The sequence below is a fragment of the Lepus europaeus genome, chromosome 7 (assembly GCF_033115175.1).
Source record: "Lepus europaeus isolate LE1 chromosome 7, mLepTim1.pri, whole genome shotgun sequence".
Classification (NCBI taxonomy): domain Eukaryota; kingdom Metazoa; phylum Chordata; class Mammalia; order Lagomorpha; family Leporidae; genus Lepus; species Lepus europaeus.
The window spans coordinates 1,227,680-1,248,115 of NC_084833.1; the positions used below are offsets into that span (position 1 = coordinate 1,227,680).

The 20,436-nt window shown below is 71.4% G+C and overlaps 2 protein-coding genes across 2 annotated transcripts; both read right to left on the reverse strand.

Moving 5' to 3' along the window:
- Window positions 1–839: 839 nt before the first annotated feature.
- On the reverse strand, window positions 840–2,372 carry TSSC4 (tumor suppressing subtransferable candidate 4). The gene is given in 9 exon segments (XM_062198506.1): window positions 840–1,103; window positions 1,106–1,309; window positions 1,311–1,367; window positions 1,369–1,417; window positions 1,419–1,519; window positions 1,521–1,720; window positions 1,779–1,856; window positions 2,153–2,238; window positions 2,347–2,372. Coding segments are annotated over 9 exon segments (972 nt in total). The 3' UTR covers window positions 840–932.
- A 1,310-nt stretch (window positions 2,373–3,682) lies between these two features.
- CD81 (CD81 molecule) lies at window positions 3,683–16,344 on the reverse strand. The gene is made up of 8 exons (XM_062195649.1): window positions 16,235–16,344; window positions 8,706–8,820; window positions 6,692–6,789; window positions 6,099–6,173; window positions 5,896–6,000; window positions 5,687–5,788; window positions 4,101–4,187; window positions 3,683–4,017 (listed from the first exon to the last, which is right to left on the reverse strand). The coding sequence occupies exons 1-8, from the start codon at window positions 16,298–16,300 to the stop codon at window positions 3,955–3,957; spliced, it is 711 nt and encodes a 236-aa protein (XP_062051633.1). The 5' UTR covers window positions 16,301–16,344; the 3' UTR covers window positions 3,683–3,954.
- Between the last annotated feature and the right edge of the window lie 4,092 nt (window positions 16,345–20,436).

The following is a 20,436-nucleotide window of genomic DNA, read 5'->3' on the forward strand; positions in this document are numbered from 1 at the left end:
GTCTGGTGGTGGCCAGTTCTGTCCTTTGAGGTGCAGACGCCCCGAGACAGCCAGTCAGCTGACCAGTCCCAGGGGTGGGGCGGCCGCCCCTGTGCTGGCCTGGCAGTGTCCCCACCCTGAACCCAAAGTGGCTCTATTTCTGGTGGTCCCTGGAGCCCACATCCCATCCAACCCAGGTCAAACCACGGTGTCCACACGGGGGCGGGCCTCGGTTCCTGGGCTACCCACACCACCCAGAGCTGAGTGACAGCCAGGCCCAGCCCTCAAGGGTCAGGGGGGTGGGGGACGGACATGCTCGCTCCGTGGGCCTCCCCCTGCATACTTGGGGTTCCACCCTTTGTCCCCCATGGCCCATGCTGGGCTGGAGTCCTGGTACAAAGCCCCAGATGCTGGCTCTGCACCCCGTCCTGACAGTCTGGGTGGGGCACGGCCAGAGGCGAGTGTGGGCACGGCTACAGGACCACTCAGGCCTCGCCGGCACTATGCTGGACTCCTGTGGCCTGACCCTAGCCCGGGAGTGACCCCTCAGCCCCTCCAGGTGCACCTGCTGAGAGGCTGGCACTGTGGCGCAGCAGGTGAAGCCGCCTCCTGTGTGTGTGGTTCGAGTCCCGGAGGCTCCGCTTCTGACCCAGCTCCCTGCCAATGCACCTGGGAGAGCAGCAGACGGCCCCAGTGCCCGCATGGGAGACCGGAGGAAGCTCCTGGCTCTGGCCAGGCCGGGCTGGGCCACTGCGGCTCTCTGGGGAGTGGACCAGCGGACGAAGACCTCTCTGTATCTTTCAAAATTAAAAGCAAACAAAAACCCAGAGAAGCGGAACACTGGGGCCGTCACTCGGCAGGGTCCCGAGCGGGCCTGGGGGCCCAGGGGGAGCGAGGCTGACAGACAGGACCCGAGGAGACCCAACACCTTTATTGTCACCCACGGAGCCCGCTCACCCCTCGGCCGCCGGGCCCTCGCAGCCGCAGCCCCTGTTCCGGAAGTGCTCCCGGCTCCGCTTTCTGGCGCCGTGGAAGCCGACGGCGTCCACGCCGGGGGGGCCCTGGCGAGGCCCCTCTGTGGGCAGCCGCGGGGGGGCGTGTCTTCCTCCTGCGGGTCCCCGGGGGTGCCGCCCCTCTCCTCAGCCTCTGGGCTCCCGGGCCCGGCCAGGTGGGGCAGCTCCACCGGGCCCTGGGCCCCCGAGAGGCCCCTCTTCCTCTCGGGCCTGGGCTCGCGGGCTCGGGCCGGTCTGGTGAAGACCACCCTGCCCTCCCCGCAGCTGGAGGGGTCCTGGTTGAAGGCGCCCAGGAAGGCCAGCGCCGCCGCCCGGTTTGCTCTGCTCGCTGGCCTCGGCCACGTCCTCGAGGCTGTACCTGGTCCAGCGCTCCGGGGTGCGCCACGTAGTCGGGGACACGCGGGCCCCTGGGGGCGCCGGCCGCCCCCCTCCAGGCCGTCAAAGACGCTGTGGCTGCGCCGGGAGAAGGCGGAGCTCGTGCCCCGGAGGCAGAACGGCTGGGCCGCAGGGGGCGGGGGGCGCCGGGGGCGGCGAGGGGGGCTCGGAGTCCTCGGAGTCCGCGCTCAGGTCTACACACGGCGCGGCCGCCTCGGCGCCGCCAGAGCTGAGGTCCGGGTCCGGGTCCGAGTCCGAGTCGCTGGGGAAGTGGGCGTCCCCCCTCGGCCCCCGCCTGGGCCATGGCCCCGCCCCACGGCACCTGCGGGGAAGCAGCCCGCGGGCAGGGGCGGCTCAGGGTCCGCCGGCCCCAGGCCGCAGCAGCGGGCCCCTGCCCGGCCCGGCTCTCACCTCCCCGTCCGCCCACGCAGGTCCTCGGCGGCCCCGGCGTGGGCTCCTCGGTGGCCTCGCTCCGCTGCTCAGACGGGGCTGGGAGAGGGGCGGGCGACAGAGCCCGCGTCAGAGCCGCAGGCGGCCAGGGCCGAGGCGGAGCCCGCCGGCCCCGCACGGGCCGCTCAGGGCTGGACCCCAGGGCCCGGGCCCGGCCACCCCGGCGGCCGGTTCGCTTCGCGGGCTGCCGGCACCGCGGGGGTCGGGCTCGCGAGCGCGGCCGGGGTCAGCCCGAGCGGCCTTGCTGGGCAGAGGCCGCCCCCGTGGCTGCGGACACGACCCCACCCGCGCTCCCGAGGGGCTGGCTGCAGGGCGGCCCGGCGCGCCCTCCGCACCGCGCTCCCCGCCTCGGGCCGACCAGGCGCGGCGGAGCAGCCGCAGGAGGAGCAGGGGGTGCAGCAGGGGCCACGGCGGGCGCGCCCTGGGCCGGGGGGCAGCGGCTCTAGGTGCCTTCGGCCACCTCTGCCGGGGAGCAGAGCACGCCTTCGCCGTGTCAGGGCGGCCGCACAGCGGGCCCTCCCGGACTTACCGGCTCCTCGTGCCGGCCGCCTTCATTCGGGTTCCCCGCGGCTGCGCTCTGCCTTTTGGGAAACCGAGTCCCCCGCTAGCCACGCACCGTGGCCTCCGCGACCGAGGAACTACATCTCCCACAAGCCACCGGGCCGCAGCTCCGAGCCCTGACGGGACGTGTGCCCCAGTGCGCATGCGCCCACGCCCCTCTCCTTACACCTCCAAACTCTGCGCCAGGAGTGGGTTCCGGAAACGGAAAAAGCCTAGCGTTGACGCAGAGGAAGGGGCGGAGCCAGGCCGTCACTCCCAGAATGCTCGACTACGGCGAGGCGCAGGCCTCTCGGAGTTTTAGTGCCACCTGCCGGGGGGGGTGCGGAAACAGCAGCCGACGTAGGCAGGAAGTGCGTCATCGCGCACGGTGGAGCCGAAGCCCTTGCCCGCACTTCCGGCCCTCTCCGAAAGCGGAAGTCGCTGCCCCTTCCGGGTCCATCCGTCAATGCCCGGGGCGGGCCTGGCAGCCACTGAGCTTGTGGGCTGGGCTGGACGTTGGGAGCTTCTGACGATGTTTTCTCCGGTTCCCCGCCGCGCGGAGCGCCGCCCAGGCAGCCAGACCGGGCGGGGCCCTCCCGGGCAGGTCCGGCCCCGGGCTCTCCCAGACAGGCCTCTCGCTGGCCACCAGGCCCCAAGTGGGCAGCGCCTTTTGCCCCCGTTCCTGCTGGGGCTGCTCGTGCCCGCCAGACCCCAGCTCCTGAGTCCCTCTCCCCTGCTGTCCTGGCACCCATGGGGAGACCGGCGTCCAAGGACCCCAGGGGGGCCAGCCGCGGACAGCTTGCGGGTCATGCACGGCCCAGGCACCTCTGGGACACCCACCCTGTCCTGGCAGCCCCGGGGCCCCGGGCCCTGCAGGTCCAGAGGCCAGCCTGGGCCAGCACGGCCCGGGGGAGCGGAGGGGGCTCCTCACTGCACCTCGTTCTCCCAGGCAACCCCGTCAGGAGCCCCCGCCCTCCGCAGGGCCAGCCTCAGGCCTTCCTGGCCGGCTGTCCAGGCCGAGCCCGGGGCCTTTCCTCTGGCTGCTCCGAGATGCTGCTGAGGCCCGGGGCCACCCACCAATCAGACCTGGGGCCTGCTGCCCGCAGGGAGTCCAGCCCCCGCCCCAGCCTCCCTCCCGCCTGCCCGCAGCCCCGGGTGTGCCCCAGGGGCAAGGCCAGAGAGGGGCGGCCGGGGCGGTCACCTGCGGAACGCTCCCTGGGTCCTGGTCCCGTCCACTCCGTGCGGGCTCGCCACAGTCCAGACCCCCACTGTCCCCAGCCCCCACCCACTGGGACCCCACCGGCCAGGACGGGGCGGCCAGCGCGTTAGCATGCCCGATGTCTCCTCCTTTATTACAGACTGTGTCCAGCTGCGGGCGTTACAGTTGAAGGGTGACGTTAGAAAGGACAGGTGCTCCCGGAACAGGCAGGAAAGCAACAGGATTAACAAGGCCCCGGCCCCCCTCTCGGCAGGTGCCCCTGGCACGCGGCGTCAGCCACAGGGGCTCCGGGGGCAACGCAGAGCCCGGAGAGGCCGGCAGGCTGCGTGCGGGAGTGAGGCGGGGTGGCTCTGTACAGGCGGGGCGGCGGGGCGGGGCTCAGTACACGGAGCTGTTCCTGATGCCGCAACACAGCACCATGCTTAGGATCATCTCGAAGATCTGCCGGGAGGGGGGCGGTCATCGGGGACACCGGGCGGGGCAGCCCCCCCCCCCGCCCACCCCGCCCGCGCCCGCCCGCTCACCATGATCACGGCCACCACGATGGCCGCGATGCCGATGAGGTACAGCTTCCCCGAGAAGAGCTCGTCAATCTTCTGGTGGCAGTCCTCCTGCGGGGAGGGGCGGCCTCAGCTCCCACCCAGGGCCCGGCCAGGAGGCCTCTGCCCACGCGGGGAGGGCGCCCTCAGCTCCCACCCCAGGGCCCAGCTAGGCCTCTGCCCACGTTGGGGAGGCGCCCTCAGCTCCCACCCAGGGCTCCGGCCAGGAGGCCGACATCCTGCCCACGCGGGGGAGGGCGGCCTCAGCTCCCACCCAGGGGCCCAGCCAGGAGGCCTCTGCCCACGTGGGGGAGGGCGGCCTCAGCTCCCACCCAGGGCCCGGCCAGGAGGCCGACATCCTGCCCACGCGGGGGAGGGCGGCCTCAGCTCCCACCCAGGGCCCAGCCAGGAGGCCGACATCCTGCCCACGTGGGGGAGGCGCCCTCAGCTCCCACCCAGGGCCCAGCCAGGAGGGCCGACATCCTGCCCCACGCGGGGGGAGGGCGCCCTCAGCTCCCACCCCCAGGGCCCAGCTAGGAGGCCTCTGCCCACGCGGGGGAGGGCGGCCTCAGCTCCCACCCAGGGCCCAGCCAGGAGGCCGACATCCTGCCCACGTGGGGGAGGGCACCCTCAGCTCCCACCCCAGGGCCCGGCCAGGAGGCCGACATCCTGCCCACACGGGGGAGGGGCGGCCTCAGCTCCCACCCAGGGGCCCAGCCAGGAGGCCGACATCCTGCCCACACGGGGGAGGGCGCCCTCAGCTCCCCACCCAGGGCCCCGCCAGGAGGCCTCTGCCCACGTGGGGGAGGGGCGGCCTCAGCTCCCACCCAGGGCCCAGCCAGGAGGCCGACATCCTGCCCACACGGGGGAGGGCGCCCTCAGCTCCCACCCAGGGCCCAGCCAGGAGGCCGACATCCTGCCCACGTGGGGGAGGGCACCCTCAGCTCCCACCCCAGGGCCCGGCCAGGAGGCCGACATCCTGCCCACGCGGGGGGAGGGCGCCCTCAGCTCCCACCCAGGGCCCAGCTAGGCCTCTGCCCACGTGGGGGAGGGGCGGCCTCAGCTCCCACCCAGGGGCCCAGCTAGGAGGCCGACATCCTGCCCACACGGGGGAGGGCGCCCTCAGCTCCCCACCAGGGCCCAGCCAGGAGGCCGACATCCTGCCCACGCGGGGGAGGGGGCGGCCTCAGCTCCCACCCAGGGCCCGGCCAGGAGGCCTCTGCCCACGCGGGGGAGGGCGCCCTCAGCTCCCACCCAGGGCCCAGCCAGGAGGCCGACATCCTGCCCACGCGGGGGAGGGGCGCCCTCAGCTCCCACCCAGGGCCCAGCCAGGAGGCCGACATCCTGCCCACGCGGGGGAGGGCGCCCTCAGCTCCCACCCAGGGCCCGGCCAGGAGGCCTCTGCCCACGCGGGGAGGGCGCCCTCAGCTCCCACCCCAGGGCCCGGCCAGGAGGCCGACATCCTGCCCACGTGGGGGAGGCGCCCTCAGCTCCCACCCAGGGCCCCGCCAGGAGGCCGACATCCTGCCCCTCGCCCTCCAGGCCCTGGATCAGCCCCGGCGGGCGGGCACCTTGAAGAAGTTGCTGATGAAGTTGCTGCCCGAGGGACACAGGTTGTTCTTGAGCACCGAGGTGGTGAGCGCTGTCAGTGAGTTGGAGCCACAGCAGTTGAGCTGTGGAGACGGAGGGCGGGGGGCTGCGGTCAGGCCTGGGCGGGCCGGGCAGGGGGCTCCCCACGCGCCCACCCCGCCCCCGGGTCCCCGCGCCCTGCCGGGCTCACCGTCTCGTGGAAGGTCTTCACCACGGCCTTGGCGTTGTTGGCGTCGTCGTCCACCACGGCCTGCTGCAGTGCCTGGTCGTAGAACTGCTTCACGTCCTTGGCGATCTGGGGAGGGGGGGGCCGCCGGGCCGTGAGGACCCCAGCTGCACCTGCTCCCGAAGCCCCCTCCCCAGCCCCGCGGGCCCCAGGAGCACCAGGCCCACCTGGTCCTTGTTGACAAACCCCCAGATGCCGGCGGCCACCTCACAGGCAAACAGGATGACAAGGCAGGTGAAGAACTGGGGGCAGAGAGGGGTGGGGGGTCAGGCTGGGTAGGACTCAGGCCAGCACGGGCAGCCTGGGGCGCCCCCCACAGGACACTTGCCCAGTGACCAGCAGGCCTGTGTGTGGGGGGAGCTGGCGGGGTCCACCGATGGTGGCCCCTGAAGGAGGTGCCAGGATCCCCAGGCCTGGGTGCCTGCCCCCACTCCACCCCCCGACGCTGACTCAACTCCCCCTCCCCCAGCTCCCCAGGGGCTGCGGCGGGAGGAGGGGGTCCCTCACGGTGTGCCCGCGCGCTGGCCAGGCCCTGGACGGCACAGCCAGGCCCCAGCCTCCCGCCAGCTGGGGACCCCCAGGCGGGCCCGTTAGGTTGGTGACACCTCGGGGAAGGAAGACAGCCCTTTGGAAGTCAGGATCCACAGCGGGAGTAAGTATGGAACCCAACAGGGAAACCCTTGAGCCGCCCGCCCCGGGGCGGTGCCGAGGGCCGGCGCCACCTGAGGATCCGGCTCAGCGCCCCGGCTCCCAGCCTCACCGTCCCCAGCAGGCACTGCGACTCCTGGATGGCCCCGTAGCAGCCCAGGAAGCCGACGAACATCATCACGGCGCCCACGGCGATGAGGATGTAGATGCCTGTGGGGGCACAGGGCGCCGGGTGAGCACACGGGGGCGGGGGCAGGGGGCCTCCGTGGGCCCAGCACCACCCACGGGTGCTCACAGACCCCAGCACCTGCGGGGGGAGGGGGCGGTGAGGCAGAGGCGCCCCGCCGATGTCCGCCCCCCCCCATAACACCGCAGGGCAGCTGTCCTGGCTCTGGGCGGGCACAGGAGCAGGGGCTTCACTGGGTGGGGCAGGGGCGGACCTGGCCACAGAGGCCCCAGGCCCGAGGGTGGGAGCCCGCTGGACAGGATGGGCAGGCCCACAGACAGCACCAGGCAGTTGGGGCTGAAGGGCGGGGCCAGCAGGCGCCGTCCTGGCCCCGGGCCCTTGGGAAAGGCCCAGCACCCAGCCATCCCCGGTTGCCAAGGCAACACGGTTGGGCAGTCCCAGCCTCCTTGCAGAGCTAGACCCATTGTCCCCGGGGGAGAAGGAGCTGGAGCCAGGCCCCAGGCCAGGCTGAGACAGCCCAGAGCTGCTGCTGGCTGTCCCCCGGCTCGGCCACAGGACACCCCTGGCAGGCACTGGCCATGCGGACCTCCCACCAGGGGGCACGGAGTCCTTGGGCCTTGCCACCCCCACCCTTGAGATGGGGCAGGGGGCCACGCTGGGTTAGGTCCAGGGAGGTGACCTGGGGTGGGGACGCGTCTCTCGGCAAGAGGACCCTGTGTATGGAGTGGGAGCCGCAGGCCCAGGGCCACCCACTGCCCCTCCAAGGCCCAAAGCCCAGGCCTGAGGAGGCCATGGCTGGAGCCTCCTGCCCGTGAGCGTCCCCACAGACAAGCGGTCCAGCACCCAGGGCTGGTACTCCAGCACCCAGGAAGCCAAAGCCCAGGGGAGGCAGGCGGGTGGCCCGGGCTGGGGCCTGATGCAGCCCAGGGCCAGCCCCCAGCTTCCAAGGCCAGCCTCACCCTGCCCCACGAGCCCTCTCCCGAAGTACCGCTGCCCCGCACGTCCTGTCGCCCCCTCACTCCAGGGCCATGGAAAGAGGCGGGGCTGTGCCTGGCCCAGGGTACACCCCGGGGTAACCAGCTCGGACAGGGGTGGCCCTGGGGCCTCCCTGAGCCCGAGACGCCTGATGTCTGGGGAGGGGCCTCCTAGGAGAGCGGACCCTGCCCGGGCCACGGACAGAGCTGACTGGTCTGCTTCCGAGGGGGCCCAGCCCTCGCACCCAGCCCGAGTCCAGCAGCCATGCCCCCCCCCCCCCTGACTCAGTGCCCTGGGCGAGGACTAGAACAGGACCCTCCCCAGGAAAGGCTGGGCCCAGCTCGCTGTGCGACCTCCACACAGGAAGGCCGAGGCTGTGGGCAGGGTGTGGAGGGGGCCAGGAACGGGCACCCCACCCCATGACCAGCGCTCTCAGCCTCCCTGGACCCACACCCCTTCCTGGCACAGCACAGGAGGGGGGCCCAGACCTGGAGCCCTGAACCCCCGGGGCCCCCCTCGCACACCAGCGTATTCGGGGACGGCGAGAGGGGCAGGCCCAGGGCCATCCTTTAAAGGAGATGCACTCCGGGCTGCACCAGGCCCCGCCCCCGCCCCCCCACCCGGGGCGGCCAGGCCCCCACAGCCTGCCTTATTAGGGCAGCAAGGTGCAGTGGCCGGCCCCAGGCTCCACCCGGGCCTCAGCTGCTCTGGCCAGGCATCCAGCCCCACCCTCCACGGAGCGTCCCCTAGAATTCCCATGATAAAATAAGTGAGGGCTTGGCACAGCTGATCCAGGCCTGGCCGGCGGCGGCAGCTCGGCACCCGGGGTGGCCTGTGGGTCCCCGCAAGCCGCAGGTCCATCTTAGTCCTGGCTGGCTGCCTCTGCCCAGCGCCAGGCCCCGCCTGCCCCAGGAAGCCCTCCCTGACCACCTGCCTGTGGCCACCCTCAGCCCAGAACACTCACCCACGTAGAAGGTGTTGGGTGCAGGCCTGTCTCCCAGCTCCAGGTAGAGGAGGTTGGTGGTCTGGGGGTCATGGCGGAGCCACAGGGCCACGCCCAGGATCACGCCTCCGGCCAGCTGGGGACAGAAGAGGCAGTGTCAGGTGCAGCTGGGGCCCCACGGGGCTGCCCGGGCCGGCATCTCTTCTGGGGACAGACCCTCACTGGGGGTGGGGTGGGAGGGGAGGGCAGAGCCGCCCCTCCCTGGAAGAGCTGCCTTGGTTCTCAACATGCCCCTGGGGCCTCCCACCAGCACCCCTGGGACTCCAAGGTTGCCAGCGCAGGTGTGTGCATTTCAGACAAAGGATTCTTAGCCTACGCGGGGACATCCTCCTACTTGGGGTTGGCTGGGCGTCTGCCTTCTCGTTTGCCCCAGGCCCCCTCCTGAGGGGGGCCTCACCCACGCCGTCCTGAGCCCCTGCGCAGCCGGGAACCCCTGAGATGCGGATCCCGAGTCTCTGTTGCAGGAGAGGGCCTGGCACGCAGTTTGTGGGGCAAATCCCGGCGGCCGCCAGGAAGGAAGGAAGTGGCGCTGTGGGCCGCGGCGAGAGGCGCTCGGTGGGCAGAAAGGCGCTCGGAGCCAGGCGGCGGCCGCGTGGTGGCTGCTGGCCGCTCTCCCTGAGCTGCCCTTCAGAACAAACACCCACCAGGCAGGCCCCCCTCAACCACACGCTCCCTGGAAACACCCGGGACCCCGAGTCCCACGGCCTGCACCCTCGCCACTGCTTTCCCACGCAGCCGGTCCCCTTCAGAATCCCTCTGCGTCCCCCCCACCGCTGTCCAGGCCACGGCAAGCCTGGAAGAGATGGTCAGTCCAGGGCCCCCGCCCACAGCAGGGGGTCAGGCTCTGGCACAGGGAGCCCACTGCCAGCGCCCACGGGCCTGGGCAAACCCCCGAGGGCAGGGACTGTGAAGGGAGGGGAGTCTCCCCCCAGGAGGGATGGGCTCTCTGTGGCCGGCCGTCACAGGAGCCCCAGGGAGGCCCCACACCCACGCCTCGGCGGCTGCTGGTGGCAGAAGGGAAACTAGAAGCCGAGAACACCACCTGGCCGGCCCAGCTCTGGCTCCGTGCCCCCGGTGGGGGGCGGGCGCCGGGGGCTGCGGGAGGGGGTTGCACTGCCACAAGGACCACGGACGGCGCGTGCCCTGGAGCCCCTCAGCTCGGCAGTGGGGGCTGACGTCTCCCAGGCTGTGCTCCTCGTGCGGGGCGGGATGGGAGCCTACCTCTCCCCGGGGTCCCCAGCCAGCAGCTGAGCAGCAAGGGCGGTGTCAGGGCCCCCAAGGACCCGCAGGGCACCTGCTGGCCGACCTGCCCAGGGCCCTGAGCTTCCAGATTCCTGAAGCAGGCAGGTGGAGGGTGTGGGGGAGGCGGCGGGGAGGGTGGGGACCCGGCCTGGCGCTCGGCAGCTCGGTGGGGAAGTGTCACTCCGGTCTCCTCGGCCGCAGGGAAAACCGTTTGGAAACCCTGACCCCGAGGTCACTCGGAGAGCCGTCCCAGGACACAGGGGGCCCCTGCCCCGTCCTCTCCCTCTGTGGCCAGAGCCCACCTCAGCCGCCTGTGCTGTGGGGTCCTGGCAGGTTGTCCCAGGGGCCCCACCGGGAGAGCCAGGCCGTGGGCAGAGCCTGGCTCCGCGCCACCCCAGCCCATACCCTCCCTGGCTGGCCAGGGACCCTCACTAGTCTGGGTCCTGCCTGAGGTGGACACGCAGGTGGGACTCGGGATTTGACAGGTGCACAGCAGGTGGCGCCACCACCGGAGACGCCAGCATCCCAGATGGGCGCCGGTTCCGGTCCAGGCTACCCCACTTCCGATCCAGCTCGAGGTAACGGGCCTGGGAAAGCAGCGTGGGATGGCCCTGCACCCACGTGGGAAACCGGGAAGAAGCTCCCGGCTCCTGGCTTCGGCCTGGCCCAGCCCTGCCATTGTGGCAGTCTGGGGAGCGAACCAGCGGATGGAAGATCTCGCTGTCTCTCGCTCGCTCTCTGTAACTCTTTCAAATAAATATTTTTTAAAAAATGGATAATTAAATATCCAAAGGCCCTGAGCAGAGAAGAGGGCCCCAACCCCTGTCCTAACAGAAATGGGGAGCAAGTGCCACTCAACGGGCACCCAGGCAGGGGTCGCTGGTCTCCCTGCAGGGTCCCAGGCAGGGCGGGGTGGGGAGGCGGCCTCCGGGCAGGAGTCCCGGGCCCTGTGCCCACTGTGGGGAGGGCAGAGGGCAAGCCAGCGAGGAGGGCTCTGGCACCCAGAGTCAGACTCAGCGCCAGACGGACAGGCCTTGCGGGGGCCAGGCAGATGCCACGGGGGGACGGCGGACCCCCCTGACGCACCAGCAACGAGCAGTCAGGGACCACGCGGGGGCGGCTCCGAGGCACAGGACGGAGCAGCAGGGAGCGGAGGTTGCTCTGGACGAGGGCCGGTGTTCCCTGGCTGGGGAGACCCGCGCTGGCCACCGGGCCCAGCTGCCCGGGGCCAGGAACACAAATGCACCTGGCGACTCCTGCCGGCAGCCTCGGGGTGGAGCCTGGGGGACCCTGGGGGCCGTCCCGCAGCGGTCACCCACATGGACTGGTGCGGGCCAGCCTTGGGATGGAGACGCCGAGGGGAGGGTGGGCGGGCCGGGCTGGACACTCACAGAGCAGTGCGATGCACACCTGCCAGCCCCGTGACGGGCAGAGACCCACCGTCCTGGACGGGGCGGGCGGCCAGGGGCCTGGACGCGCTGGGGGGGCGCCGTGCTCTCCTGGTGGCGGCTACTGTGCCCCAACTCACCAAGCCGAGCGCTTTCAATGCCCACATCCTCAACAAGAGGTTTTTAAAAACCCCCACACCCAAATTCCCGGCTCCCCCCGCCTCCGGTGGCCAGCAGCCCGCACCCGGACGCTCAGGGCCAGGCCGTGGGTCAACATGTGGGATGCTGGCTCGAGAGCGCCCCATGCTGGACACCACGGCGAGAGGGCACTGGACAGAGACCGCGGGGGAGGGTGGCCTGGGCCCCCTCCGGCCCCTCCGCCACAGCCTTCAGCGCCCCCGTGCCGGGGGTCTGTGAACCACGGGCTCCGTCACTCCTGTGCCACGGGGCAGCACCCACCCAGAGGCTCCCGCACCCCGGGGACTGCCCGGAGGGGGCGGCGCAGGGCTCGGGCGGAGGCGGGGGGAGCAGCCCGCAGTCTGCAGCACTTTAGTTTCTGTTTCTTCCTCCTCCCGCCTCCCTCCGCCCCGAGAACTAATAACTAACAGAGCCAATGGCACCGGGGCTGCCAAGTGCGCCGGTTCCCAGAAGCGGCCGAAAGGCAGCATGGGGCGCGGGCGCTGCCCGGGCGGGCTTCCCGCCTCTGCCAGACCCCGGCCGGCGGCGGGGCTGTGCCCTCCGGCTCCCAGGTCATGGACACAGCCTGCTGGGCAGCACCGCCCCCTGGGTAGCTGCCCCCCCCCCCGTGCACTGGTCTTGGGGAGAGGCCACGGGCTGGGGGGCCACATGTGCTGGGAGACACGGAAATGCAGGCCGGCTGGGCGACGGGGTGGGGCCGGGGGGCCAGAGAGACCCGGGGTGGGGGCCGTGAGGCTCCCCGGAGGGAGGCCAGCCTGTGCTTGCAGCCTGGGTCCTGCTCAGGGCGGGGAGGGGGCACGGAGGGAAGGGACGCTCCATCCTCACCTCGGCCAGGAAGTGGAGGCGCCGCTCCGGGCCCTGGGCCTCAGGAAGCCGCCTGTCCCAGCATCTAAAAATAGGTCCAGGGCGAGGCCGTGGACCCCAGACCCCGAGGGCCGGGCGGCCCGTTCCCCGCAGGACAGCTGCTGCCGGCCCAGGCCAGCGTCCAGCTCCCCCTGCAGGGAGGGGGGGGACGCGGGTAGCCGGGACCCTCACAGCTGTGCTTCGGGCAGGATGGGCGGGGGTCCCACGGGTGAGAATGGGAGGCTGGGGCCTCGGAGGGCGGTGGGAGGGGTCCCAGGGCAGGTGGGGTGTCACCGGCCAGGGGAGCCCCCAGAGTTGTTCCACCTGCCCCAGCAGAGCCTCCCCACCCCAGCTGGCCCTGGAGACCACAGGCAGAGGACAGGGGCTGACAGAGTCCCGGGGCGCCTGCAGGCCGTGGCAGCAGGGCGGGTGAGGAGGGGGCTCTGGTCCCAGCCTTGCCCTCTCGTGGGCAGCTGGAGGCTGAGGGGCTGGCCGCCTGGCACGAGGCGGGCAGCGTGTGAGCCGCCAACATCTCCCGAGCACAGAGGGAAGCCTGTTGCGTGCCGCTGAGGTCACGCCAGGCGTGCGGTGGGGGGCGCAGCCCGTGCTGCCCAAGCCACTGCCCCTCGCAAGTCCAGGGCCCGGGACCCAGCACTGCAGCCGGGCACCCCACAGCTCAGCTACAGTGCCCAGACATAAGGGGCTCCCGGGCGCCAACTCTGAGCGCCCCCAGCTCCACAGCCATCCCAGCCACCCCCACGGCCACAACACTGACAGCCAGCGGAGGCCGCCTGAGGCCCTGGGCTGGACGTCCCACTGCCCGCTGACCACTGGATGCCCCAGGGGGAGGGTTCTGACTGGGCCGGACAGTCCCGAGGATGTGCACGGTACTGGGGGTGCCCAGGAAACCAGACAGATTTCTGGAAGGCACCCCGCACCCTGGGTCACGCCACATCCCACTGGACGGTGTGGGCCTCGGAGGGTGCGTGCTGGGCGAGCCCAGTTCTGTGGGCAGAAGAGGTGGGTGTCCGGGGCTGAAGATCACCCGGTCCTCACCGCTCACTGGCCGGGGCGCAGGGGTCAGGGCCGGAGCAAGGGCCACCTGCCTGCCCCCACCCAGGGTCCTCCCCGAATCAGCCGCTCGGGCGAGGGTGACGCCCGCCCCTCCCACGGTGCCTGGACTCTATGCCTTATTGATTTCACCACCAAAGCTCTTCCCCGGGATGGCATTTCGGGAGCAGAAACGGGGCTGGGGTCTGCCCAGCGACCGGCACACGGCGGGCTCTGGGGCGGCAAGCCAGGAGAAGGCCCACTAGGCTCAGCAAAGCATGAGGGCAGGGGCTCTGGGGCACCTGCCGTGGTACCCAGGGCCCTGCCGCCCTCCCCGGCTGAGGACCCAACGCAGGCGCAAACCACACACCCTCTCCTCTGCAGGCCAGGCCGAATGGCTGTCACCCCATGGTGTGGGGTCGGTGTGGGGACACCGGGGGAGTCCAGTCGCCCCCCAACACAGCCTGCTGGGGTCGCCGTCCGAGGCAGGGAACAGACGTGCTGGCGAGGCGACAGACGGTCACGTGCCATCTGGCAGAAGTAAATCGAGCGCCTGTTCCCAGGGCTTCGTCTGCCACTGGAAGGCACCACCGGCTGTACCTCTCCACGCGCCTGGCCACTGTCACACCCACCGCGCAGGCCAGCTCTGCGCACACCCGCCCCATCCCAGGAGCTCGGGGAGCCAGCCCAAGGGCATCCGCACAGTCCTCTCTGCTGGGGCCACCAGGGCTCCTGCCCCAGGCCTGCCCAGCCGGGGAGCCCACGACCTCGCTGGCCAGGACGCCTCACTGCACACGGCCAGCGATGGGAGGAAGACCAGGGTGTGGAGCACCTGTGGGACGCCTTCCTCCCGGGGATGCTAGGCTCCCCCGGCTGCCTCGCCCTCGAGGCGGCTCCTGAAATGGGACTTTTTAAAAGTGCCCCACGCAGGGGCCGGCACCTGGCACAACGCTGCAAATGCTGCCCGGGGCGACTGCAGCCCATGTGGGAGCCCTGGGTCGAGAGCCGGCTCCAGCTGCCTGCCGAGGTGCACCCTGGGAGGGGCAGCAGGTGCTGGCTCGCGTCTGGGCCCTGGACTGGGCTTCCAGCCCCAGCTTGAGCCTGGCGCAGGCCTGGCCACTGCAGGCATCTCAGGATGGGAGAGTCTCTCTCTGCCTCTTTGACTTCCCAATAAACATCTCACAAAGCACCCACCCAGACGTGCAGCGCCCAGCTGTCCCGCCGCACCCCCGCGAGCCCCCAGGGCCCCTCCATCCACAACAGGCCCCCTCCTGGGCCAGGCCCGGCCCGGCTCTCCTTGGCCGAGCTTCACGGCGGCTGCCATGCCCGGCCTCCGTTTCCGGAGCCGTGCCTGCGCCAAGCCCCTCGCTCACAGAGGCACCCGAGCCAGCCTGCCAGCCACCAGGAAGTCCACGGGGACCCCGAGGACCCCCACTCAGAGCGGGCTCTGCAGTGCAGGGAGCGGGTGGGGGCCCCCGGGACAGGCCGGGAGGGGCCTCGGAACCAGCGCCCCGGGAGTGTGCTCCAGCCTCCACCAACTGGGAAGCGGCCCAGTCCCTGGGGGGCGCGCCCCGGAGATCTCCCAGCTGCTGGCACTGCTGTACAGCCCAAGGCACAAACATCTCCAGGAGGAGGCCCCGCCCCCACCCCGCCCCCCCTCCCCGGGCCGGCAGAGGGACGCCCCCGTGCCCGTCACCTCCTACGCGTCTGGGCCCTGGCAGGCAAACACTGACCCACACAGATGCCACCTCCTCTTCAGCCAAGGCCCCAGGGCCAGGCTGGGCCAGCCAGATGGCCTCACCGCCACCCCACGCGGGAGCCCAGTCTCTGTCCTCCCTGCCCGGGATCCTCGCTGGCCCGGCAGCTGTCCAGATGCAAAGCAGATGTCCCGGGGCCCGCGATAAAAGTTGACCCTCCCTGCCTCAACTTGGGGAGTGCGCAGCCTGCCAGCACGGAGCCCAGTGCCCTGCAGGAAGGGCCAGACCCGGGGGGGGGGGGGGCGGGGGCGGGGCAGGGGCCGGCCGCCTGCCCCCCCACCCCCAATTCCAGGGCCGACAGGAAATGGAAACAAAAGGCGAAAACATCACGGGCCGCCTCCCCAGCAGCCGAGAAGAAAGTTCCCCCAGGACCGCCCGCGCCCAAGGCTGCGCCCAAGGCTGCGCCCAGCGCGCCGACCCCTCCCTGCAGAGCGGGGAGCCCCAGCCCGGCCCCGCGCCAGCACCAACGCGGGCCCTCCCCGCCCCGAGCGTCCACAGCCCCCCGGGCCAGGCGGGACCGGAAGCGCAGCGCGAGCGAGGAGGGGGCGCTGGGCCCCCGGGAACCCCGGTGCGCTGCCCCCCAGGGACCAGAGGGCGACTTGCCCCCAGGGCGCGGCGCGGAAGAAGGGCCCCGGGCGTGCGCCCCCTCCCCTCGCGGCCCGTTCCGGGGCGGTGGCCCCGATGAGCTCATGGGGGCGGGGCAAGCCCCTCCGCCCGCGCCGAGCCGGGTGGTCCCGGGCACTGCGGCTGGGGACGCGGCTCCGGGCCACGCGCGCCCACCCGTCCCGGGCACCGAGCGGTCGGAGCCCCGCGCCCCCTACCCAGATGCTCCGCCGGGCCGCGGGGCTGGGCCCCGACACGCAGAGGTCCCCGCCGCCCGGGGCTTCGGCGGCCCTGGGCGCCCCCCGCCCGCGCCCGGAGCCCACAGGTGGCTCCGCAACTCGGCGGCCGCCCGCGCCCCCCGCGGGGCCTAGCGCGCGGCCTGCGGGCCTGCCCCGGCCCGGCTGCTCACCCAGAAGACGAAATTGAAGACGAACAGCAGGTACTTGATGCACTTGGTGCAGCCTTCCACCCCCATGGCGGCGCGGGCGGCGGGCGGCCTGCGGGCGCGGGCCGGGCCTGGGCGGCGGGCGGGCCGGGGCGCGGGGCCGGGCCGGGCGCGGGGCCTGGCGGGCGGCGGGGGCCGGCGAGCCCCGGGCTCGGAGCGCGGCGAGCGGGGCGCGCGGGGCGCGGGGCGCGGGAGGCCTGGCCGGTAGCACGGAGGGGTCGCCGCCGCCGCCGCCGCCGCCGTGCGCGCTCGCTCTCTGGCCGGGCGCGCGCCCCCTCCGCGCCGCTTATAGGGCAGCGCGGCCCCGCCCCCGGCCCCGCCCCCGGCGCCCGGAGCCCCGGCCGGGGACAGAGCCGGGGGGAGGGGGCGGGGGGAGCGGGGGAGGAGGGCGCTGCGGCCTCCTGGGTCCGGTCACCCCAGACCGGCGCGTCCTCAGCCGCCGGCCGGGCGAGTGTCCCCTGAGCGTGGGCATGCAGCACGTGTCTGGGAGCCAGACCTCCCCTTCCCCCGGCTCAGGCGCCCGTCGTGATCCCCGAGGGCTCCCCGGTGGAGGTGAGGCACCCGCCGATGGTTCCGCACGCACCGCAGCTCAGTTCCTCTTGCTGTCCAGGGCAGACCAGGGGTGGGCCTGAAGGTCTGGACCCGAATTCTCGGCAGCCAGTTCCTGTCCCATGGAGGGACATAGGTGCTGCCGCCCCCTAGCAGCCTCTACAAAGGTCACCGGCTGGGCCCCAGACCAGCGCGGGAGCCACCAAGGCAGCTCGCGCCCACCCCGCCCTGCCCTCGCGGCTGGGGTCTGGTGAGGCAGTGGGGACTGGTGGGACAGCGAGGGGTGCTTTCTCCCCAGGGACCCAGGCCCCAGCCAGCTCTGGCCCCTCTGAGGCCCCCACATCGGCCCCAAGCAGGCCATGCAGGCCCACGTGCACCCGAGGCTGCGTCCTGGGCAGGCGCTCGCCTGGACCCAGGTGGGGCCGGTCTGAGCCCCGCCCCTGCCCCGTGCAGATGGTGGCTGGGGGCTGTCTGCGGGGGTGTGTCCTCCCCGGGCTGAGCCCTCGCTTGCACCTCCACGGTTTTGTGGCTTTCCTGCTGGCCGGTGGGTGCGCGTGTTTGTGTCCCACGCTGACGTGTGAGCTGCAGGCACCAGGTCCTGCTGGACGTCTGGTCTCCGAGAGGCCTTTGTGGGTGAAGGGGCCAGGAGAGCCGGGCGTCTGGTCAGCTCCCCGCTGTCCCCAGTGCCGGGAACGCTTCCTGCCGGGCGGTGCCCTCGGTCCGAGGCCCGTCACCCGGCCGGCTTGTCCTGTCCTTGGCTTCGGTCACGCGTCTGACATTTCCTGGCTCCTGCTGTGCGCCAGGAGCTGGGCCAGGCGCTGGCTGGGGGGCAGCCAGGCAGCCAGGACCCCTCCCCTGAAGGGCCTGGGCTCCGTGGGGGAGACAGATGCTGCCCCACCCAGGAGCCGGGATGCTTGATGGGGGAGGGGCTTGCAGGTAGATGGGTGAGGTGGGGCCTGACGCCCAGATGGGCTGGCGCTCCGTTTTGATCACGGTGGGGTGGGGTGGCCTGGGGGTGTAGCCGGGCCCGGTGGCTGCCGACAGTGGAACCCCGGCTCCGCAGGCTGGCGGGGGCCCCCTCGGGGGCCTGGTGGGTGTCCCGTGCCCTTGACCTCGTGTGTGCTGGGGGCCCGGGGCAGTGAGGACAGGGCACGTGTCACTGTGATTCTGGGACAGGTGGGCGCCACCAGCAGTCTGCCGGGCCTGGGAGAACTTCCTTCTGGGTTCCAGGACCCCCTGGACAAACCCCCAGGTGGGCTATGTGAGAAGAGGGGAGGGGCTCGCCCAGGGGCCGTGGCTGGGCTGGGAACCCCTGTTCCCACAGCCCCTGGGGGTACCCTGTCCAGGGAAGGTGGGGCTGCATGTGCTGAGGGCGGAGCGCCAGGCACGGGGGCGGAGCATCAGGCAGGGGGCGGGGCTCCAGGCATGGGGGCGGGGCTCCAGGCAGGGGGCGGGGCATGGGGGGGAGCATCAGGCAGGGGGCGGGTGCCAGGCATGGAGGCGGGGCATTGGGCGGGGGGGGGGGGGCTCCAGGCATGGGGGCGGGGCATTGGGCAGGGAGTGGGGTGCCAGGTGGGGGTGGGGGGCAGGACTGGTCACCGCAGCCTGGCTGCTTTGCCCGGCCACCTCCCTGCTCTGGGGAGGCTGCCTCAGTTTCCCCAGGCTGCCGCTGGCTCCTGTGAGCTGCGTGTGGCTGGGAGACCGCCGTGCCCCCCGGGAGCACGCACTCCCTCCTGCCTGCCCTGACCTCCTGGGCCATACCTGACGGCGGCCGGAGGAGGACCAGTGGGGCCTGGAGCACTGGCTGTGTGCAGGGCAGAGGCTCCACGGAGAGCTGCTAACGGCCAGGTCACACGCGGCGTTCACAGCCCAAAGGACCACGTCTGGGTGGCTCATCGCGACGCACGCAGGGCGGGCAGCCCCCAGAGCCCCCAGCCCTCTCCCGCGGAGAATACGCTCGCTCGCGGCAGAGGGGCTCGTCCAGCTGGGATGCGGGCTCCGTGGAGCCTCAGGGCGCCCTCGCAGCAGGACCGGGTGCGCACCCACGCTTCTCCCCTGCACGGCGCGGCGCGCAGGGAGGCACACAAGGCGCCTGGTGGGGGGCCGGAAGTGGAATGAGAGCGCGCCCCTCCCCAGGAGGTGTTAGGGGCGAGCCCTTTAGGGGGCGTCAGGGGGCCGGGCCTGGGGAAAAGAAGTCCTGGACTTGCAGCCCAGGGTGTGGGTCAGCGCGCCTCGGCCTCGGCCGCACAGGCAGGCGTCCCCGAGCCACGGCCACGCACCAGCGGACAGCGGCAGTGGCACAGTGCCCGTGCCAGCCCCACACCCGGACGCCAGCTCCAAGAAAATGCGGGAGACCACCTCACCCACGCCACCCAGCGCGGTCGCTTCTCTTGAGAGGGGAACATTAGGTAGCCAGGTGGACCTCGGCCCGTGTGTATAAGGAGTGGGAGCTCTGGTATGGCCGAGCCAGGGAGGAGGGGCAGCAGGTGCACATGGAGCCTGGCCCTGGTGGGTGAGTTCCAGCCTGCCCCTCCCTGCACCATGGGGGCTCCGGGCAGAATTCAGCACCCCACCCAGTGATTCCCAGGAGGGGGCTTGGGGGGAGAGGAATGCTGGGCCGTAGCCCATCTCTATAAAAACTGCAGTGTGGGCGTGGAAGGGGGTCCAGCTCTCCCCTGAGAGGCCGCCTGCTCTCACAGCCCTTGGCGGGCGTAGCACGACCACTACCTCATCTCGGACGTCTCAGCCTTGGGACTGTGGGAAGTGGGTTCCTTTTTTTTGACAGGCAGAGTGGATAGTGAGAGAGAGAGACAGAGAGAAAGGTCTTCCTTTGCCGTTGGTTCATCCTCCAATGGCCGCTACCGCCGGCACATCGTGCTGATCTGAAGCCAGGAGCCAGGTGCTTCTCCTGGTCTCCCATGCGGGTGCAGGGCCCAAGCACTTGGGCCATCCTCCACTGCCTTCCCGGGCCACAGCAGAGAGCTGGACTGGAAGAGGGGCAACCGGGATAGAATCCGGCGCCCCGACCGGGACTAGAACCCGGTGTGCCGGCGCCGCAAGGCGGAGGATTAGCCTGTTGAGCCACGGCGCCGGCTGAGAAGTGGGTTCCTGATGTTTGTACACCTGTCCCGTTTCTGTTCTGTTAGGGTGGCCCACATGGGCCAGGCCACACACGACCCCCCGTGTGCTGACCACCGGGCACTGTATGTGGAGAATCCTCAGAAATCCACTGAAAACTATTAGCATTAATACTAACTGATAAGTATTATTACTTATTATTGTGTTAAGACCATTAAGATCAAAAATCAGTTTTACTCCTATACCCCAGCAAGGAGGATTGCAAACAAAATAAAGATGGCAATCTCATTTATAATAGCAGCAATAAATAAATAAATAACGAAAAACACCCAAAACACCCTAGGACCCGGGGAGCAGAGACGCACCCGGCGCGTTCAGTAAAAAGGACAAAGCGTCAGTGAAAGACGTTGGAGGCCGCGAGCTCCGTGTGTGTGGGTTGGAAGACTTAATCTGGTCAAGATGACAGGGTTCCCGTGTGGATCTACAGCTTTAAACACGGCCAGAAGTCCAGCCGGGGCCTGTTGTGGTCTAACCCGTGG